We start from the raw sequence: 22,417 nt of genomic DNA, 5'->3' as shown, positions 1-22,417 counted from the left end.
TTGTCGATGGTATTATGTTGATGATAAAGTACTTTAAATTATAGATAGATAGTTTCTAGGCAGCAAGAAAGATAAAAAGAAAGAAAACATTTAGCACATCGCCAAACAGAAACTATGCTACTTGGCCCTAAATAGCATGGTGGTACTGTTGTTTTATTTATTTATAATTAATTTATTATGTATGGCAACGAAATGGTTCAGCAAGTAGTAAATACCGAGCAAACAAAGACTATAACTAAGAACCAAGAGCTAAGTCAGTCATCAGTCGATGTTGTTTTAATGACTGTATGTATTCTATATTAACAACAGGACTTTGAAAACGGAGTGTTTCTTGGAATGTCTGCGCAGCTTCAGTTAATGTTCCCAAGAGTTCAAATGGTTCCGTATTTTGTCGGACACGAAGACGCTGTCGGTCACGGTCGGCGCGCCACATTCCGGGCAGCCCTCCGACCGTGACCGTTCCTACTAGTTAGTAACCCAACCCGAATGCGATACTATGGCCGGAAGAATTTGCTTTTTGGAACTAATCTGGAATTATATGGAATAAACTGCCTCTTTGGACCAATGATTAGGCTGTGTGGTTTCGGATCTTAAGGTACAAGTTCGTTGGTCAGGCTAGACATACTATGAGCCTTTCTTCTTCTATGGAATGTTTGTCGCCAAATATGTTTTTCGTCTCTTGGTTTGGTGTTTCACCCCTGTGTCTCAGTAAACATGTTGCGTTGTTGGTCCCGGTCATCATTAACATCTGATAGTGTTCGTCAATAATCAAAAATTTATGCCCGTGCATTCTGTAAAGTTACATCGCTGTGACATCGGTCGTTTCCACGGCAACTTCGTTGTTAGTGACGTTTTAATTTTGGCATTCTATACACTTACGTGTATAGAATGCCAAAATTCAAATTCGAATAAGATGTGTTCTAGACGAAACGCACCCCTGTTATATTAGCCGCTATCCCGCATTGATACAGCGTGATGGGTGACAAATACCCAGATTCTGTAGCGAACGGGCTGATAACCAACTACATATTATATTGTTCCTATAATGTCGCTGCTATTAACGACGATGTCACAAAGTAATATAAAACTCTATACATATTATGTAGGTAGGTAGATCTCATTAATTGGAAGCTCTACAACTGCATGATGTATTTCAACTACAATATTATTATCTTCACATGTTTCATGAAACTGTTTCTTTGTTGAAAATATAAAGGGGTGCAGAGCCGCACCCAGTGTGTAGTGGTGTGAGTGAAAGTGTCACGGTCCACTGCCGACGAGCGGCACCGTGACCACTGCGTTGGGCGTACGACGCTCTTGCAAAACGTATTGATTTGTATCGATTCTTGTAGCTCGTTGATCGAAATGAAGACGAAACTAATGACACCTCATACTCCAACGACTGTAAATATTTAAGACTATAAAGCATCTTAAGTATTTGGTTCACTATTAATCAATCTCCTCTCAGAGGTTAGGCTAATAGTCCACTACGCTGGCACAATGCGGATCGGCAGACTTCATACATGTAGAGAATTTTAAAAGTTCTCAGGTATGCAGGTTTCTTCACGATGATTTTTCGTCATCATGAGAGACGCATGATATTTAATTTCTTAAAATGCACATAATTAAAAAAAGGTAGCAGTGCGCACCCCAGACCCGATTCCAACCTATGGGCTGCAAATCGAAGGCTATTATCGATAGCGGTTATCGAGTTATATCCACTGGGCTATCAATATCATGGCTCATCGTCTTTGTGATTAAAGTAGGAGGGTGATAAATGTTTTGCGATCTATTCTCACACTTACCATATTTACAAAAATAACTTGACCTTTATGTGACACTAACATAGGTGGAAATTGATTCTAGACCATTCAGTATCCCCTCCTGACCCGATGAGTTACTGAGAGTAATATTTTTTAATTCCTCTTAATCTTAATCTATACTTATATTATAAAGCTGAAGCGTTTTTTTTGTTTGGTTGGTTGAACGCGCTTATCTCAGAAACTACTGGTCAGATTTAAAAAATTCTTTCAGTGTTAGATAGCCCATTTATCGAGGAAGGCTATAGGTAAATTATTTCCGTATTTCTACGGGAACGGGAATCACGCGGGTGAAACCTCGCGATGTCAGCTGGTCTTCAATAATGATTTACCCCAAGTGTTTTTCGAACCATGGACCGAGGATTTAATTCCATCCCCTGTACTGCTGAGCTATCGAGGCTGAGACATGGCAGGTATACCCGTAGTTCCGCGTTGCGATCGACCAGCTCCGCAATATTCCGAGAAGTGTCGTGTCGCAAAGCTTTCGACTTTGATTCACGGTGAACGGATCGACAGTACTCGTAACTGTATCGGGAAAATATTGTGCAATAGATACACGATTATGAGGAAATTTGAGAGGACTAGGCTTCGATTCCTGCCCGTTGGACTTTTTAACCATTGGTTTAAAAAGCTTAGTTGGAAGAATAAAGGGAAATAAAAGATTAACTCATACATTTCCTATTTTTTCACGCAATGGCTTCTGCTTAGGTACAAAATAAATAAAACCTCAACAGGCGACCCTCGGGCGGGCAGCTTTCTCGCGCAAAGAATTTCAATCGCAATTCAGCGCGGGAATGCTGCCTGCGTGATGGGCACCCTACCAAGGGCGGCAAATTTCGATAATTATTTCTAGGTATTAGTTTTAATTTTAATTTATTTTAATTTTGTAGTTGTAGTTATATTTCCTTATATTTTATTTTTATAATAAGTTTAGCTAATTTAAGTATTATCTTCATTAATAAATACTATTCAATAAAACCCCATTAGATATCGATCTGCATTAACGCTATTTTTTTTAGAAAATAGAAAGAAAAAACGTGATATTATTCGGTCAGAAAACATTAAGATATAAATAACAATAAAGGAAATTAAAACATAAACAGACTAAATATCTCTATCACTTCACATTATGCCATAGCAAGCTGCAGAGCTGATTTTGAGATCTAAATTTTAAGAAACATATGTATAAATACTCGTACATGGTTTGAGATTGGACATCGGAATTCCAGGTAACAAAGTCGTGGCAACAAGCTAGTATACAATAATTTCAATCATCTAACACCTTCCAAACAAGCGAAATTCCCCGCAATGTCGCAGGTAAACCGGCAAATTGTGCAATTCGTGTTACGCCGACAACTGGACATTTCCCAGAACGCCGAGGTCGCGGCGAACGCGTGCCACCTCTCTTAAGCCGTGTTCAAATATGCGGACTTGCGGTCGAACAGTTTTTGTGGTTATTTATGTCTGCCGCCAAGCAGTAATATTGTGGTCCTGTCTGAATTGTATGACTGTATGACTGCTAGTGTGATCAGTAGACAAATAAGGCTTTTAAGAAATTAAATATCACGTGTCTCAAACGGTGAAGGAAAACATCGTGAGGAAACCTGCATACCAGAGAATTTCTTAATTCTCTGCGTGTGTGAAGTCTGCCAATCCGCATTGGACTAGCGTGGTGGACTATTGGCCTAACCCCTCTCATTCTGAGAGGAGACTTGAGCTCAGCAGTGAGCCGTATATGGGTTGATAACGACGACATATGTCTCAGGTGCAGGACAGAGCTTCCAACACGAGCTTTTTCAGACGTTAAGCCACGCTCAGCGCTGCAGGCGTGTGAGCTTACTTGACCGTCAGTGGCTGATATTACGCTGATGTAAATGCGTTGTGACGTATAGTGAACGTAAGCTGAATTTTTTCTAAGTTCACGGTAATTTTAAAAGTTAGCTCATAATGATGAATCATGAATGTCAGCTGACAATCTAATACCACCTCAGTGTGAACACCACCTTAATACATTCGTCGTTACGTCGCCTGAATATTAAGTAGGTAATACCAGTGACAAAAACTGCCATGTCAGTCCAGTAGTTAGCCTCTGCGGTGACACATCATGAAGTCCTGGGTTCAAATCCTAAGCCAGTCTATGAAATATTAGATTTCACTTTCTACTAAGAATTCTTAATATCGGTCAGAAGTTGGTAATTTTAGCCTAGCAGTTGCACGTTAAACCATTCATACCAGTGATTATTACGAGTATTATAATCTGATAGTGATCCTTAAAAAGTTAAACGCATTTATAACCCGAAGCAGCGTGATGGGTCTAAGTTCCAATGACCCTCTTGTAAATTAAAAAAAAAACAATAGGTTAACGATGATAATAATGGACAACAAACACTCTCATGACGTCACAGCAAGTTGTCAAAATACTCTATTGGATTTTATACCTAAAAGATCGAGTGTACTAAAATGCTATTGTTTTTATAACAAAAGTACTTCTTAATATTCCTATCACATAGTATCTGTATAACCAGAATCCGGATGTAGGTAAAACTAGACATTGTTCACGAGACACGTCAATACGTACTGGTACGTGTAGGTAGTAGTGAACTAGTGAGATGTCAAGATCGTATCGTAAACATGGCCTTGCTTCTGTACGGTTGGTGCACTTTCATTGTACTAAACACACACACATACAAACGCACTGTGCTGGCAAAGATTATATCTGAGCCTATAAAAGGAAACATTTGTTTCGACGTACAAAACTGCCTATAGTCAGTGGCGTGCATAAGGTTGTCGATCAGGGTATGCACTAGTACAACAAATTAACCGAAATGGGTAAATATGCATTTTATAAGATTTCAGAAAAACATCTTTTAGTGTGAGCAGTGCTCTAATCATACTAATATTATAAAGGCGAAAGTTGGTGTGTAAGTGTGAAAGTGTGTAAGTATGTTTGTTCCTCCATTACGCTGCGGCTACTGAAGCGATTTGGCTAAAATTTGGAATGGAAATAGATTTTACTTTGGATTAATACATAGGCTACTTTTCATCCCGGAAAAAAGCCATGGTTCTCGTGGGATTTGTAAAAAAAAAGGAATTACACGTGGACGAAGTCGCGGGCGTCCGCTAGTCTATACTAATAAAGAGTTAAAGTTTGCGATATTACATTGTAGGGATAATCTCTGGATCTACTAAACCGATTTTGAAAATTCTTTTACCACTAGAAAGCTGCGTTATTTGTGAGTTGTAAACACGAACTCTGATGAAACCGCGGGGCGTTGGCTAATGCATGTATGAAGTCCACGTTACTGCCTATAATTGCAACACAGGTGACTGCTCGACCTCTCGGTGATGAGTCAGGCCTTTTTACCATTGAGCTATTGAGGCGTAAAGCTTCTACTTGAGCCGCTTGCATCTAGAACCAAGCAGCGTAGGTCCACCATACCCCTCTAAAAGGAAGACAGCATTGCTTCTTGGGGCATAATTAGGCATGGCGGTTGTACGACTTCTCTCTACTCACTCTACTACAAGTACTTCAATATTTTAATTTAATTTATTTGATGTGCATGTTAATTTGGACTATAAAAACATGTACTTACAACCAAGTTAGCACTATCAGCTCGTTATAAACACCATATTGAGTAACTAATGACCACTTCAGACGTAGCTGGACTACTAGTGAATTAAGTGACGTCACTTACCCATTACTATATAAGGAAAATAAAAGCAGTGACTCACATCGTAGACACAAGGACGGGTTTAATTTCGTGATTAAATTACTGTATTTGCATAAGTGACAAACTAATTTAAACTTAATTAACACTGTGACACTGGGTTTTTCATTTTTTTAAAGAATGTTAGGCATGTCTTTGCGTGACAAAGTTGCGATCTCACTTTTCGCAGTTTTATTTGTGTATATGCTCTAAATCTGTTCATTTTTCCGAGTTTTCCTAGCCGAATAATTTTATTCAATTGTTTACATTCTTAAGAGCTTTATCACTAACTAGCTAACTCGCAGTTATCATACACTTACCCCCTCGTAACTCGTTCCCGTGTAAATACAGGTATAAAATATTACGCAATTATGTTACTCGCTGATAACGTAGATTTTTTCATTTGTGAAATAATTAGCTAAAATCGGTCCAATACCTACTTTCAGAGGTTTTTCGGTACAAACAAAAAAAACTCTATATACTTTTAGTGCAGATATATTTAAAGTAAATTAAATAAATGTAAAAAATAAATTTAAAAAAAATTAAGATATGTATGGGTTAATACCTAGGTACTTGACTTTGATGACTCGTTATCAACCCATATACGGCTCACTGCTGTGCTCGAGTCTCCTCTCAGAATGAGAGGGGTTAGGCCAATAGTCCACCACGCTGGCCCAATGCGGATTGGCAGACTTCACACACGCAGAGAATTAAGAAATTCTCTGGTATGCAGGTTTCCTCACGATGTTTTCCTTCACCGATTAAGACACGTGATATATAATTTCTTAAAATGCACACAACTGAAAAGTTGGAGGTGCATGCCCCGGACCGGATTCGAACCCACACCCTCAGAAATCAGAGGCAGAGGTCATATCCACTGGGCTATCACGGCTCTTGATGACTCAATACATATTATTTACCTGTCACCGGTCTAATAGAATCCGAAAAGTACTCAGAACAGAAATGCACTAGCTAGGGCTAACTAGACCAACGAGGCAGTTTCAACTGCACATCACGCGTTGCATATATTGCACAGCGCAGCATATCTATGCTCTCATTATTATATATTAGGAGGTAATGCGCGTCAGAGTATCCGGGCGGCACAACAATGGCACATCCGGGCGGCGCAGGGCGGCGCAGGGCCCGTGCTACCAATTGACCGCTCGCGTAGGGCCCAACGCACTCGACGCTCATCCGGGTTAGTGATGAGCTTATATGACTGACTGTATCGATATATTTTATATAGTAACACTTCATGAAACACGCCCTCTCACGAAATATATTAAGATTCATGACCTATATCTACAATTTGAGCTCTAGTTTTAGCATTTGATCTATATTCTGTAATTTCACCAGAAGCAAGCAATAAGGCAATCTCAAAACCAACCCTGTCACAAGCTCTGTTACTATTAATCGATGTTCACTTCAAGAGTTGTATTCTATACTAACACTCGATTTCTACTGCTTATATAGCAGTATAATTTTTATATGAAAATCATAGAAAAACCACAAATTATTAGTACCAGTATAGGTTTTTCTATGAAAATCATAGAAAAACCACAAATTATTATATTTGGGGATACCTAAATATCGCCAAAACTATACGTTAAACATTGTACGAGATTAAAATAGAATGAAATTAATCACAACATTTACAATTACACTTGTCATTACAACACCACAAATAGATAATGCATATTATAACAAAACATGTTTTGAAATGAACACAAACAAACAGTTACTATTTTAAGGTTCGATAATACAATTATTGAATAAATACCTAGGTATGTGAGGAAATATCTAGTTTGAGGTAAACTCCTTAGCGACTCAAAAGCTCACAGAAATCTATTTTAGCTCAAGTATTATGTTGTTGTGTTTGGATAACTTTGTATAATAAAACGAAGGGCAATATCTGCTCCAAACTTAGCTTAATCTACACGACAAAACTCTATAAAAGTTGGTTTGCTTCTTTGACAATGCTTAAAACAGTTCAATAACACTATTTTTGGATATATTGGACATACATATTCATAAAATGTTTATTTCATATTATGTAAAATTCTAAAATTTTGTAACGATCCTCTAGTGTTGTTTACTGTCTTGGAGTTTGTATAGCGTATATGAAGCCTTTTTAACCGACTTCCAAAAAGGAGGAGGTTCTACGTTCGGCTGTATGTATGTTTTTTTTTTTTTTTTTTTTTTTTTTTATGTATGTCCAGCGATAATTCCGCCATTTATGGACCGATTTTAAAATTTTTTTTTTCGTTTTGAAGGGTTTGATTCCAGGGTGGTCCCATTTTTTTCATGTCAGGATCTGATGATGGCATCCTGGAGAAATCGAGGGGAACTTTCGAAAATCGTAGAGACGGCTAGAGCATTTGTTAGTGTTTCCATAAGGTATTTTAAGCCACTACAATTTTATGAAGGTCTGGAGTTGGTCTGATGATGGAGCCGAAACACAGACGATGGACAGCAGTTACCTTTTCTTTGTGCTTGATTAATTTGTATTGATGAGAACTTTCCACCTAGATGGTTTGTGATTGTATTAAGGGTCTGATGATGGAGACGAACGAGAGATAAGGGAACTCCTCGGCGGTTCACAGTCGATACCTTGTGTTTGGACTTGATTAATTTGTATTGCTGAGAACTTTCCACCTAGATGGTTTGTGACTGTATTAAGGGTCTGATGATGGAGACGAACGAGAGATAAGGGAACTCCTCGACGGTTCACAGTCGATACCTTGTGTTTGGACTTGATTAATTTGTATTGCTGAGAACTTTCGACCTAGATGGCTTGTGACTGTATTAAGGGTCTGATGATGGAGACGAACGACAGTTAAGGGAACTCCTCGATGGTTCACAGTAGCTACCTTGTGTTTTGACTTGATAATTTTGTATTGATGAGAACTTTCCACTTGGATAGGTTGTGACTGTAATAGAGGTCTGGTGATGAAGATAAAGGAGAGTTAAGGGAACTCCTCGACAGTTTACAGTGTAGCTACCTTGTATTTGGACTAGATTAATTTTATATTGATGAGAAGGATTGTGACTACATAGGGGGTCTGATGATGAAGACGGAGGACAGTTAAGACCTCTTCTCATTAGTTATGATACCTTTCACGTTCTTCTGGATATTCATATTAGGTGCGGGTAAAGGGGGAGTGAAATTTTGTATATGAGTTAAGGCAGTATTTATAAAATTGACTTAGGTACTTATCATAAGAAAATAACGTTTTAGCTAATTATTTTTTGTTCACACTCAATAGGTATGCTAACACTAAAAATGAAAAAATAAAAATTTTAATAAAAAAAATTCAACCGCCTTCCAACTCAAAAATTAACCTAAACTAAAAAGCAAGAAATAACTTCTTACCTATATGCTACCTTCTGATCAGTTTGAAGGCGGTGCCAATCCAGTGTCATGTTTTAATTAAAGTCGTTTCTGAAGGAAGCACAGAAACGTTGTAATTTAAACGGCTTGAATTAAAACATCACTGGCTTGGCACCGCCTTCAAACTGATCAGAAGGTAGCATATAGGTAAGAAGTTATGTGTTTTTAATAAACTTGGGCTTACATGCGGTTTAATTATAATATGTGTAGATTGCAGCAATAATTTATTCCCTAATTAATATGTACATTAATTGAATAAGTAACTATACACAATTATCTAAAGTTTAATTAGGCGTATAATTCTTAAAGCCTACAATCGAAAGCATTCGGCGTAAAATTTGCAATCGCTTCCTGCGGTGAAAGTAAACTATCTGGAGGCAATGTGTAACAGGATGCCTTTACCAATTACACTGTAACGGAACTTTCGGTAGTTATTTTAGAAAAATAAACTTTTTAGCACATTTGATACGGGATGTTGACGGTTTCATATAATTTATTGTGTTTTAATTGACTTCTTTAGATGCCATAAAATATACTGTTTGAGAAGGTAAACTGGTGCATGATATTATAGTTTATCGCTCCACTATTATCATCATATTTAAGAAATAAAAACTTTTAAAAGATTCATGTCTTATTAAACAACAATTTATCTTTCTTTATTTAACAATCAAAAATTTGTTAGCTTATTTCTGGCCCACCATTGAAACAAGCTAGCTTAATCAACATTATAGGCTTAATTACAATTTTTAGTTCAGATTTACCTGTCTATCGTCTGCTATTTTTCTGTAAAGAGCTTTTTTGTGATTTCTTTAATTTTAGAAAATATTTATAGATATTGATAAAATTTTAATAATTACCTTTAAAGATTTTTTTTGTATAAAAGCAACATTTTATCGATAAAAATGTATCGACAATACGCGCGCCACTATTCATAGTTAAGTTAAATAATAGACTTCCGATATCGTAATAAGTGTAAGCGCAAACGACGCCGCGAGCAAAGGTTATCTGCGAAGCTCTCGTGGTACAATAATTACTATTATTAACATTAATATTATTATGTAATTGATATATATAATACTTTATTATTTAAAACAATATATTGCTCGCGAATTCGATCGCACTCACCACCGGATGACCTCTTAAAGTTACTTTTGCGAATAAAATGTGCTTTTTGCGATTTTCTTTTCTCCAACTTTTCAGGTGTGTGCATTTTAAGAAATTATAATATCACGTGTCTCAAACGGTGAAGGAAAACATCGTGAAGAAACCTGCTTAACAGACATTTTTTTTAAATTCTCTGTGTGATGTCTGCCAATCCGCATTGGGCCAGCGTGGTGGACTATTGGGCCCTAACCCCTTTCATTCTGAGAGGAGATTCGAGCTCAGCAGTGAGCCGAATATAACGATAACGACGAAATATCACACTAATATTTTAAAGGCGAAAGTTTGGGTGTAAGTTTGTATTTTTATTCCTCTTTTGCGCTGCGTCTACTGAAGCGATTTGGCTGAAATTTGGAATGGAAATAGATTTTACTCGGGATTAACACATAGGCTACTTTCATCCTGTAAACATTCATGGTTCCCTCGGGATTTGTAAAAAACTGAATTCCACGCGGAGAAATTCGCAGGCGACCGGTAGTTCTAAATTGGATTTAATTGAAAAAAAAAATACCTTTTGTTTTGGATAGTCATTAATCGCTACGACCTACTAGAATAAATAAAACATGTGGCGAATATAAGCGAGCTTTTACGAGCTTCCGTTGCAAGCGTTGCATTTACGATGCAAAGATAGATTCGTATGATATGTATGACGGAATTGAGGCCATTTAAAGGTTCTAAAAAAAGCGTCAACGAAATCGTAGGCGTCCATAATGTTTAGCAACATAAATAAACGTGGCAGTACATCCCCGAACTATTATAAAATGTGCTTCTACTTAAAGTCTCCTGACGTCATATGGTGCGGTCAGCAAACTTTAGTAGTGACCACAGTTCTTAGAACAAACAGCTAGTGCGTACGCACAGGCGCCAGATAACTTATCTCTGTTACGACACTGTTCCTGCGAGCACGTTATTAATGAACTTTAATTGGATCGAGCACGGAACGGAGATGTCTATTCATTGTAAAGTGTAGAATTAATTGTAACCCTATAAACATTATAGTGCAAAGAGTTTTTAACTGTCTCGTTGATCTAGATGTTAGTTAAATTCGTATCATGAGGTCTTGGGTTCAAGTCGTGCTATAAAATGTTGATCTTTTATCTCTTCCAAGAAATTTTCAATAGTAGTCTGGAGTTAGGAAGCTCATGGTGTCCCATGTCTCAGAGAGTACCTTATGCTATCGGTTCCGCTTATTGTTGTTAAAATCAATAGTCCTATTCTGAAACACTTTCGAAACGTCAGTTGACTATTTGTAAAGATTCTACCACCGGTTCGGAAAGCAGGTTCTGCTGAGAACAACCGGCAGGAAACTCAACAGTTGCTCTTTTTAAAAACAAATCACACAATATTATAATTTACAAATGATAACATTACAATTTCTTATAGTTTTACTTCGTGTGTGAAGATGGAAGCGGATCCAATGGTCTCCAAGCACCTTTTTCATTAAGGCACTCATCAACCCTAGTATACAACCTTATGGTTGTGTGTCTAAGCTCTAAATCTCTGGATATTGAAAGAATGGTATTATCCATTCCCGCAACAGCCTTGAGTGCCGCGTCCCGGACACGCGCGGAATACATCATCGCATCACACGGATGTGGCACCTGTAGAAGCATTATTGACAAAAGAAGCTTGCGTTGAATATCTAATACACCGCTGTATGGGAATTATTAATGAAAATAATCATGGTTCCTATGGTTCCTACGACAGTTCAGTATCTGGACTCTTGAAATCTGCTACCTTCCAAAGCTACTTCAGTCGAAACTCCTTAATTGGGTACTGTGCTTACCTATGATAGTCGTAGAAGTACAGAAACTTTCAGCTTTCATAAAATGAGTTCGGGATGTCTATTACAGGTTCTTAATCCATTATGAGCTACGTGTAACTCATACGATGAGCTACAAGTGGACTCTCTCGACGTTGTCCACTTGGGGTATCGTGAGAATCCATCAATCTGATGTCAAAGAAATAAACCTGTAAGTCCTTGTGTCCGCAACATCATTATAGTGAGGACCAATATGTTATCTCCAGGCCAGCGCAATGTATGACGGATACTGTCGCTCACATGTGACACGTCATGACGTCACTCGGCGGATGACGCCACGGCTTGACGCACTATTTACAGTGCGCTCAACATTTTGCGTTAAGGTCCATATCCAATGATGACCATTTTCTTTAACAATTTTATTAACTTCCATTAAACTTTTAGCATTAGCGTACTGGGACGCTAAATTAAAAGAAATAGGGGAATATAATTGTGGCTAATAGGTCGTCTTTTTTTCAACTTTCAACCTGAACATTAAAAAATGGTGCTCAATCCTTATTGAGCTGTTACCTTTTTTCAAGGTTGTGCCAAACATGACGAAGTGGTTTTTGATGCTTCAACTACTTTAGTTTTGATTTTCAATTGATCAGGTGGTTGAAGCATCAGTGTCTGATGCTTCAACCACCTGATCAATAGTGCATACTTAGGCATTGTGGTGTATGGCACATTTTTTTAAATAAATGTTTTTTTCTTTCTTTCTTTCTTTATTTTATTTAACTTGTGTAGTTTTGGCATTGACTGGTGTAGTTTTTAGATTGACTGACGTAGTTCTGAGATTGACTAGTGTAATTCAGAGATTGACTGGTGTAGTACTGAGATTGACTGGCGTTGTTCTGTGATTGACCGGCTTACTTCTGGGACTGACCAGCATTACTTTGGGAATAACTGACGTACGGACCTCAGTCTGAGGAACTCTGTTCTATAGGGGTTTAAAGCAGTTATTTTTATGTGACGATTTTAACCAACCTCATTGGCTTTACGCTAAATCGCTGGACTATAGTTTGTAAGCTACCCACGGCCGGAGCCTTGTTATGATTTACCACATCACTATGGAATGTATTTGCCATCTTTACTAGAGATTTTCTAAACGTTTTTAAAACATCAATCTACTTGATAAACAGTGATGGAGCGCTACCACAGGCGCTACATACAAACACTTGCGAGCCGCGTATTGTCCCGCCCTTTTATCTTCGGTCAACAAGAATCTTTCCGGTCACGTACTCTTACATAATAAGGCTAATAAATCCCGTGGCTTCTTTCGAACTTTTGATTTGAATATTTTGAGGTTCACTAGAGTCCACGCATCGGAAGTCGATAAAACTGATTTCATTATTTTTTTTGTAAAAAAAAAACTACCGATACCTATGTTTTTTATTATGATCAAGTATCTCTAACGAGTCGTAATTACTGTGTTAGGAATCCTACCACATGAGTCCAACCAAGAGCTAGCTTTGGAGTTGGTGGCTTACGACTCCATGAACATCGAGGTATAGAGGCTTGGGAACTTGGGATTGAAAGAATTATTCAAAACAATCTTGTATAAAATTATGAAATTTAAAAGTCACGTTAAAAATTCACGAATCCATACATACTCTGACAATAATCACGTGACTTTAGCAGTATTTATATTTCATTATTCTATCTATATATATATTTTTTATACATAAATGGGAGCGAATAAACTTTCTTTCGACCGTTCCTTCAAAAGAATGTAGTATTTTATTGCCTGGCCCTCGCCTTGTAAGTTGTAATGCATTTAACGGCATTCGTTAGGAGTAATTAACAAGATTTTTGCATTACTTCTGATAATAATCAACATTCTGAAACGATGCAGAATTTAACGATTTTTTTTATTTCTTATCCAATTACCTGATAATGATTACAGTTTATGCTTAAATACGTTTTTATTCAAATACGTAGGTACCTACTATATTTTTACTTACATTACAAGCACTTTTTCAATTATCAAGTTGTAAAGTTATCTCAATTTTAGCTGAAAATTGCACTGGAATTGTTGTCACATAAAAAATTCTCCAACTTCATAGTACAAAAGATTTTTTTTAAGAATGGCTAAGCTTGTGAAAAAAGTGAGACAAAAAAAATTAAATAATTCAGATTTTAATTCATAGAGAAAAAACTTTTATTATTTACAAAAAAAATGAGGCGCTTTATGCATGACGGAAGCATGTGCGTTCCAAATATTTTAGATGTGGCGTGTAAGACACGATATCGGTACGACGAATCGTAAAACTGAATAACTGGAAGCTAGAATACATCAACTACAATTTGTGAAACAGTTGTGATGACCAATGATCGAACATCTGGTTGGTTTCCAAATTAACAGGCACCTATCTACGCCTTAAGTACTGTGATATCCCAGCGGACCTCTATCTTCGATTCTGTGGGCGTAGCTTCGAATACTTTCCTGACTAAAAGACACGTAACGTAACATAAAACTTGGAGGTGCATGCCCCTTTCAAATTTTATGTTACGTTACGTGTCTTTTAGGAAATTAATTATCGCTTGTCTCAAACGATGAAGGAAAAACATAATGAGAAAACCTGCATACCTGAGAATTTTTTAGTTCTCTACGTGCGTAACTAACCCTCTCATTCTGAGATATCTCATTCAAAACTCGTGCTCGACAGTAAACCGAATATGGATCGTTAATATCAGTCGCGATGGAAGTACAGACGAAAACACGCTAAATGTCAGCAAATCGTACGGTCGTGGCCGACAAATCGCAAGATGTAAAAGCGTCGGAGTGCTGCGTTTCCCACGGCAACATTGACATGTGCACCCGAGATATTGCATTGTTCTTACGAGCAGCTACTACAGTAATGAGCCCCATTTGTCTCCAGTACGACGGAGTGCCCGTTGATATAGAATGACATAGTCAAAGATACACTTCACTGTTTTTTTTTGTAAATTAGACTAATGTCAGTAATCTCGTATTTACCCGTTTATCTATGACAGTGTTACTACAGCCTATAATTTAAAAACATAAGGAGATGTTGAGTATACAATGTTAGATTATATTTTACAACTTTACAATAATTTGAGTACATATATTAGGTAGAGTTTTTTCTAGATTTTGGATGATGTCGCTGCATGAATACATTAATATTTCATATATATAAGAAAAATATATCAATTACTGGTCAAAACGAATTTCGGCAAAGTGTATTGGCCTTGTAATGTTCTCTCATAACTCTTGTAATGTTTAAAAAAAATGAATTTTGCACTTACTTTAAAATTACATTTTCATTTTTACATCTATTATCACTTGCGTATGATACATTTCCCATTTTACTTCATTTAAGCAGCTAAAAATGTTTAGAGAGCCTTGATTTTCATACGCCTATATAAGCACGTTCTATGTTGTGTGTCTATCTGTTATAGTACCTATATCAATGACAATTACAAAACAAATCATTGAATTAAAAACCCTATTGCAATATGATTAAGATTACTTTTCGCAAATTAAACGGAGCATATTTATTCTATGGCATAGCTACTGTTTGTATGTAATTTAGTACCGTGTTTTCTTGGAAGTAATTATGTCTTAGCGAGTCTTGCAGACGATAGAGATTCATATAGTGTGTAGACATAAGAATAAATAGACATTGTATTCTTTTAATTCGATGGGAGAGTATCGTTAACTAGGTTAATTTGAATTGCAAAATATTAACTGATTTATTCATATTCCTGCTTTATAGATACTTCGGCACAGACACTCCCTACCTAATATATTTATGTTCATCGTAATAATTTTATCCCGTGATTTCATTTTATTTATAGTACCTAGGTGAAAACATGATGCAATTTAATTTCAAAACATTTGAAAGCATTTTTTTAATCCTCGAAAACAATCGTTTTTCCTGAATAAAAGATGTTGTGTGCTTTATCTTTATTGAAACAGTACATAGACACATGCACCATCGTGATCGGTTGGGTTCTAATGCATAAAAAATAAACATTTTAACACATTTAAAATGTTAGGATTGTAATTAGTACATACGTACACGTATCAGAGATATGATCAGTAGAGTGGCGCTAGGATGGGACGGCGTCGCTCCAGTACATCACGGAGCGGCAACGGAAGCTGACGTCACTTCCGGCCTTTATTACATGTCGCTTTCACGTCAATATCAATGTAATTGCGATACAAATTACATCCATAATCGCACTAATTGTTCCCGTGCATTCGAGGAGGAAAGAAGAAGAAATTAGCTTCAAGGTGAAAATAGCGTGTTACTTATCTTGACATAATGAAATAGAAAATACTCAGTTTCAAACTCACGATTAAGAACCCTGAATATATTCGAAACTGGTCGAGCATAGGTAATCATCATATTGTAGGTTTTATACACTACTAATACAAGCTTTGCATATCAATAGAAATAAAAGCTTATAATCCATACTTAAATAGCTGCGAAAGTTTGTCTATGTTTTGAGTTGTCTCGTTGTTCTAGTCTGAAGGGCACGATTGCCGGTGACAGGCAGATGGACTTAACACCTACACCTCAGATGTCAACGTGCTGTCTTGTGACTGATAACACTGGAAGACATGTTTCTTGTATGTCCTACGCAGTGTTGCTGTTTATAGACGATGGGTTGCCATGATGCTGATGGTGGGCATTTGCTTGGTCTCTCAATGATGACGACAACGACGGAAATGCATACTGAAGAAGTTGTGAATAACAGGTAGATTCATCATCATTACCAACCCATTATCGGCTCACTGCTGAGCTCGAGTCTCCTCGCAGAATGAGAGGAGTTAGGCCAATAGTCCACCACGCTGACCTAATACGGATCGGTACTTTTGATACTTCACAAAACGTAGAGAATTAAGAGAATTCTCAGATAAGAGACACGTGATATTTAATTTCTTAAAATGCACACAATTGAAATATTGGAGGTGCATGCCCCGGACCGGATTCGAACCCACACCCTTCCGAATCAGAGGCAGAGGTCATAGCCACTGGGCTATCACGGCTCTAGGTAGTTTCATAAAAAAAACAATATTTTAAGTCAGATTACAATCTGAGTTCTGGTAATAAAAGTGTAATAAAAACATGCACATTAAATTAAAACCTCCTGCTTATGAAAGGCGTTTGAAAAACAACAATAATGAAATTTATAAGTCGGGAAAGAGCAAGTATGAGTCTACTTTCACAGCCACATGCGCCGACCGGTACGGTTCCCAGCTGTGCACTGTGCACTGTGCAGACAATCGCGAAATCATCAGCTATCATGTCGGCCATCTTATTAATAAGCCCCGCTAATATGTCCGTGTGTCGACGAACAATGCCGAAATTGTTTCATTGTCGGCGTTATGTTCCCATTGATTGTTGAGCTTTACAACCTTTATAGTCGAGCTGTTTAACTGCCTCTTTAAGGTTAACTGTTTGATTCAAGTGACGGGTCGACAGAAAATAAGTTAATAGATATTTCATTAAAAATATCAATAGCTTGCTCCAATTCGTCGGAGGTCACATGAAGTCGTCGATCCTGACGACTGACGAATAGAGTAAACGAATCCTACTCCTGCCTTATTTCCAGTGTGATTGACTTTAATCTCTACTTGGGATAGCCCTTGGCTGAGCTCTATTATGCCTCAATAGCTTGCTCCAATTCCTTGGAGATCACATCAAGCCATCGATCCTGACGACTGATGAATAGACTAATGAATAGAGTAAGGGAATACTACTCCTATCTTATCTACTGTGTGATTATCTTTTGGGTTAGCCCTTGACTGCACTCAATAGCTATCATGTCGGTCATCTTATTTATAAGCCTAGTGTATGTAACCGCGTATCGGCGAACAATGCCAAAATTGTCTCATTGTTGGTCTTATGTTCCCATTGATTGTTGAGCTTTAAGATATAAGATGTATCAGTTTCAAACAACCTTAGGTGTGTTTATTAAGAATTTACTACGGCAATGCTGCAAGCAAACAACTCTGCACCAATTATGTATGTCCCAATTAATGTAAGTAAAGGTTGTAAAGGTAAATAGACAGAATTGCGGGAAGTGCGCGAAAACATAGCTCTTAACAGTTTACGAACGTAGAAAACGGAAACCCGTAATAACATGGAATTCGTAAGGATGTGACGCGTCAATTGCTGACATCCTTCAGAATGTTGGTCTGCCTTCTTCAGCTTCTAAAACATTGCCCTAAACGAGGACCGTTTGACTAACCTCGAAAAACAAAAGTAGGTATGACAATCCTAGTGTTCTGAGATTCAAAAGGAGATCTAAAAAATATTTAATTTTTATTCAATTTAATTAACAAATTCCCAATCAGTAATTTATAAAACTATTGATAAACAGTAAGTATATTTTTATAATTACTTTATCCGCTAAAGATGCGCATACGCTAGTATTAAAAAGAAGACAAACATTGAGGTTTTGTTTATTTAAGTAATTATCTAAGGCTACCCAAGCCCAAAAGTAGAGCTAGTGAACTCCACATACAAACGGTATCGTAAATGAAACAAAAGAAGAATGGAACTAAAGAATAAAGAAATGATATAGCAATACAAAAATTAAAAGAACGTGTGTAACAGACAAATTACTGCCTGTATACGATGACTAACTCAAGTTATATGTATTTATATGATAGCACATGTTGGCAATAAAATGACGGAGCAAAATGAACAGTGAACAGTTGTGATCAAGATAAACATTAAAATCATCCAGACGCATAAAAATAATAGTCTATTTTACAATTTCTGGAATTGTTGTCATAATACATAAAATAAACTATGGATCGCCATGCCACTAATTTATTACGATTACTAGATATCATGAATTGCGTCGTTAGATACCTACTATATTTGAAGATTTAGATCTACAAAATGCATAAGCATCAGATGAACTTGCAAAAAATATGAAAACGATATTTTATTATCAAGTTAAATATCACATTTTATGTAAATATGGAATCATACACAACGTCTAAGAACATGTATCGAAAACTGATAAATAAAGCAAATATGTAACTAAAAGCAATTGGGCTGGTTTATCAATAAGTAAATAAATGCTTCCTGTCACGACTCGCAGGTATTTTTCTCGAAATTTACTGGATGCTTGCTAATTATTATTATTATTCATGTTAATATTGATACCTATGCTTAACCTAGATCTATCAATATAATATCAACATCAGTCTGACCTTAACACCACTTCTATGTTCTTATAAAGATTAATTATGTATTCTTAGAAAAACACAACAAATAACATTAACATTTAGTTTTACTAAGTTCTTAATATAACTGGGCTATTTAATTTAACTTATTATAACTATCTTGTCTAAAGTAATTCAATATTATTCGTAATTCAATAAAAGATAATTCTTGATTGTAAAAAATAATTTAATATGCGTCTATTACTGGTAAGTGACACTGTACCCCGGACTACTCGCATTTCTCACGAATATAATTATTGCCAGTAAAGAATAGAGAAAATTCAGTCATTAACTACGCGAAAGTTGAACTTTCGCTCTCATCGCCAGGTAATGTCCACATGTTCTGATTGTAAGGTCTAGTCGCAGTTTGTTTATGCCCAGGTCATTATGACGCAATCACTAATGAACTTGATTATATACAATCTAACCTATAGCTGAGTGGTGTAATTGAAACTGGGGACTTTGAGCTATGTAATATTTCTTTTTTACAAGTTACGTTTTTAAATTTCCAGACTGTTTGGTTTTGAATGTACTCTATTACAGACAAGCTTTTATTTGTGCGTAAAACTGAAGGTGCATCAGCAATGCAGTTATATTTTTATCATCCTCCTGTGAAAAGTGGCTAAATAACGGTTTTTTAACAAATTTCCATATCAGACGCCTTCTGTATCACTATAAATAATTGATCAAAGCGTTTCTGCTGTTGTTGACTTCTCTTAAGGTTACATACGTATATTCGTTATTGCTGTCAACAGCAAATCGTCGTCCGGGAACTAAACAACTTACAACCAACTGTAGCTACATATAAAGTTCAAGACTGAATTATTATAAAATAATAAAGAAATAGATCAGTTTTCTAATTTCCGCCATAACACGCACGAATAAACAAAGTACAGGCCTGTGCGTAGCGAACAAAGTAATAATCATTAGAGAACGGAAGCAGAAGAAAAAGGGAAGTTCCTTGAAATAAGGAAGAGAGATTGCAACATAACCACACGCTGCGTTGATTAGATAAAATACAAAGTACAAAAAGAACAACCTTATGTAGTGGCATGCACGAAGTATAAAATAAATAACATAATGGGGAAGTTACACATCTTATATATATAGTTGTAATAGAATTGAGCAGAATGACATAACCCTCGTGAACTAAGCAGATTACAAAAATTTTATGATGCCATATTATTATCACGTTATTAATCTGTAATGTGAATGGTTTTATGCGAGTGTGGAAATGGGATAAGCATTTGACTCACCGCACCTCTCTATTATGAGATACTGGACGGATATAATAGAAAAACGTGCGTTTACTAGTACTGCAAATATCTTGCCGGTACATAAATGATACCATTAAATTTAATAATGCCCGTATATAACAAGTACTCGATTTTGAAACCCACATAGCGGAGATTTCTTAAGAGCGTGGGTTACAGCGCTACACGGACAAACGAGCCCTCGAACACAATTACTAGAGTCTGAACCGGTGAACACTGACCGCTTAGCCAATGCATTGTTATCCTCATGAAAATGCTATTGTTTCGTTGAAATTTATCTCATTAAATCATGTTTCCTTTCCAAAATTTATGTGTGAAATATATCGTGCAATTATTATCTGAATTCTGCAAAATGTATTATCCATTATGTGGTATGGTGTGTGTTGTAAGTAGTGACTAGCAATAGCTAATACTTTTCACAATGCCAAATATATAGCCAAATTAACACAAACCTGCACGATTGAATCTAGGTGGCAGCTAAGCAGTCAGCAGTCGGTGACTTGGTTAACTTATTTGACAGCGGCACAGCCGCTGTCAAAAAAGTTAAAGTCTAAAAAGCGATGTATAGTATGGGGTAATAGTAATAGCTCAAATATACTCTCTCGCGAAGTTGAGTCTATAAACTTCACTTAGCCTCGCCTCGCTTAATTTCCGATCGTTGTCGGTTTTTGCGCCCAAGTCAAAAGACTCGGAGCATTCTGAAGTTTAAAATGAAATGTGGGGACTTTAAAATGCAACATCAGCTGTTACTTGAACGTCCATAATGCCTAGATCACGGACTTTGACTTCTTAGTTTAGACTTAGCAACGATCTTCAGCTTACTTCCTCGAGGGCTTTGTCGAAGCATCCGAGGGAGATATACTGAAGGAAATGCGCGGGGCATTTATTTCGAATAGCCGAGGGACGTTCAGGTCTCAAGGTGCTGGAATGGCGACCCCGCGCTTTACCCCTCACCAGGTTGACTGATGACATCAAGCTAGTCGCAGGGAATCCCTGCGATTTGCTGGCGACGCGAGGCCGTGATGTTTGGAAATCTACACAAGACGCCTATGTCCAGCAGTTGACGTCCATCGGCTGATAATGATGACTCACCGTGCGATGCGAGAGGTCGGTGACAGAGTCGTGTCGGTTCTCGAGGCTGCCGAGACTGCAGCACGAGGCAGAGGAGGAGAGGCTGACGGAGTCGGCGCGCGCTCGGTGCGGCGACACCGCCACGTGTTTCAGCATTCCTACTGGCTGTACCTGCGGACAACGACAACTTACTATTAGTATGTACTTACAGCTCTACTTGCTTACATCTAAATTCCATATTCTTTAAGAGGGAAGCCAGCCCCTTGATGGTGATGATATACCTACTAAAAGAAACTCTTTTATTTATGGCAGTTAACAAAGTTATTAGAAGTGACTACATATTCACCTATAGAATATAAAACTTCTTATTATGAGGCTTTCAATTGCACCTTCATCTATAAAAAAAGTTTACGATCAACTTAACCGGGTAAAATATTGTTAGATATTGTATCTCATCTATCAAAAAATATGGAACATCCAAACAAGAAAACAGATAGAATAGACAACAACAAAAAGTACAGCAAAAAAGCACACATTTTAACTAAATATGTTTTGAATCGAAAGTGATGTTGTACTACAGCCTTAAGTTGTAAAGCCATAACTGTTAAAAAGATCGAGGACAGATCAAAAGAAAACTAAACAAAATACGAATCTATGTTTCGTGGACTTACTGTTAATATTCGTACATTCATTGCCAGTAATAAAATACTTAAATAATTATAATAGAATAACAATAATAAACCTAAGCACGTGCGGTCCATTGAAGAGCCGTGCCTCACACTTCCCAATTGTGTTTGTTTAGGCCACTCGCCAGACGACTGAGACAAGTTTTCTGAGAAATGACTACCTGATAGCCGTAAAATCAATCACCACAACTTTGTTCCCAGAACTATAACTACAGCAATACAAGAAGACGACAAACGCTAAATGATTAAAGCTATAAATATAATATATAATATTTTTTTAATTTATAATATTC

The 22,417-nt window shown here is 36.9% G+C and overlaps 1 protein-coding gene across 1 annotated transcript in view; it reads right to left on the bottom strand.

Moving 5' to 3' along the window:
- Positions 1-22,417, bottom strand: part of LOC112050877 (uncharacterized) — a 72,144-nt gene that overhangs the window by 19,259 nt on the left and 30,468 nt on the right. Inside the window, exon 2 of the mRNA XM_024089264.2 lies at positions 21,460-21,609. Coding sequence (XP_023945032.1) covers positions 21,460-21,594 — 135 coding nt within the window. The 5' untranslated portion in view covers positions 21,595-21,609. The remainder of the gene's footprint in view (positions 1-21,459; positions 21,610-22,417) is intronic.

This window comes from Bicyclus anynana, chromosome 3 (assembly GCF_947172395.1).
Source record: "Bicyclus anynana chromosome 3, ilBicAnyn1.1, whole genome shotgun sequence".
Lineage (NCBI taxonomy): Eukaryota > Metazoa > Arthropoda > Insecta > Lepidoptera > Nymphalidae > Bicyclus > Bicyclus anynana.
This window is presented reverse-complemented; position numbering and strand designations above follow the sequence as displayed.